This window comes from Glycine max, chromosome 6, assembly GCF_000004515.6.
Source record: "Glycine max cultivar Williams 82 chromosome 6, Glycine_max_v4.0, whole genome shotgun sequence".
NCBI lineage: Eukaryota > Viridiplantae > Streptophyta > Magnoliopsida > Fabales > Fabaceae > Glycine > Glycine max.
In genome coordinates, this window is record NC_038242.2 from 41423690 (window position 1) to 41424684 (window position 995).

Genomic DNA, 995 nt, shown 5'->3' on the forward strand with positions numbered 1-995 from the left:
TTATATAACTTATTGGCTTATTTGTGAGCATGTAATTATTTTTATTTTTATTATTATTCAGTTTCTATTGCTAGTGCTGCAAATGTATATGCTCAAGTGAATAGTATCCTTATGCTGAATGTGACAAATTTTAAGGTCTGCAAGGAAGCCATAGAAATTGTTCTCGGCTGTATGGATTTGGATTTGGCACTGAGAACGGAATGACCAACTTCCACTCCGGAAGCCTCCAATGAGGTAAAAATTGAGAAATAGGATCGTTCCAATCGAATGTGCATTATGATCATGAAGCGCTCTATTTCTGAGGGTGAAAATGCAAAGGAATTTATTGATGAAATTGAACAGTACTTTGCCAAAAATGAGATGGCGGAGACGAGTAACCTTTTGGCTAAACTCATCTCCATGAAGTATAAGGGCAAAAGTAATATAAGGGAGTACATAATGGAAATGTCTAACTTGGCATCTAAACTGAAAGCACTTAAGTTAGAGCTTGGTGAAGACCTGCTCATGCATTTAGTTTTGATCTCACTTTCTGCGCACTTTGGGCAATTCAAAGTGAGTTATAACACTCAAAAGGACAAATGGTCCCTTAATGAGCTTATATCTCACTATGTGCAAGAGGAAGAGAGGCTGCAGAGAGACAGATCTAAAAGTGTTCATTTAAGCTCCACCTCTCAAAATAAGAAAAGAAAGAAAACTAAAGGTGTTGCTGAAGGGTCTTCTTAGCAAAAGAAACCAAAGAAGGATGAGGAATTTACTTGCTATTTCTGTAAGAAGTATGGACACATGAAGAAAGAGTGTCTCAAGTACGCCACATGGCGTGTAAAGAAAGGTAAATCTCTTGCTCTTGTTTGTTCTAAAGTTAATTTAGCTTTTGTACCTAAAGATACTTGGTGGGTAGATTCTGGTGCTACTACTCACATAAGTGTAACCATGCAGGGTTGCCTATGGAGCCGACTCCCAAGTGATGATGAAAGATTCATATTTGTTGGTGATGG

General features: G+C 37.7%; 1 protein-coding gene across 1 annotated transcript; it reads left to right on the plus strand.

Annotated features, from left to right (window-relative positions):
• The first annotated feature begins 282 nt into the window (after positions 1-282).
• LOC113001887 (uncharacterized) lies at positions 283-723 on the plus strand. Its single transcript, XM_026128754.1, has one exon. It carries the CDS (start codon positions 283-285, stop codon positions 721-723), a length of 441 nt encoding a protein of 146 aa, XP_025984539.1.
• The last annotated feature ends 272 nt before the right edge of the window (positions 724-995 follow it).

Coding starts and splice junctions, on each gene's coding strand:
- LOC113001887 (XM_026128754.1), top strand. CDS start 283: ATGAAGCGCTCTATTTCTGAGGGTGAAAATGCAAAGGAATTTATTGAT.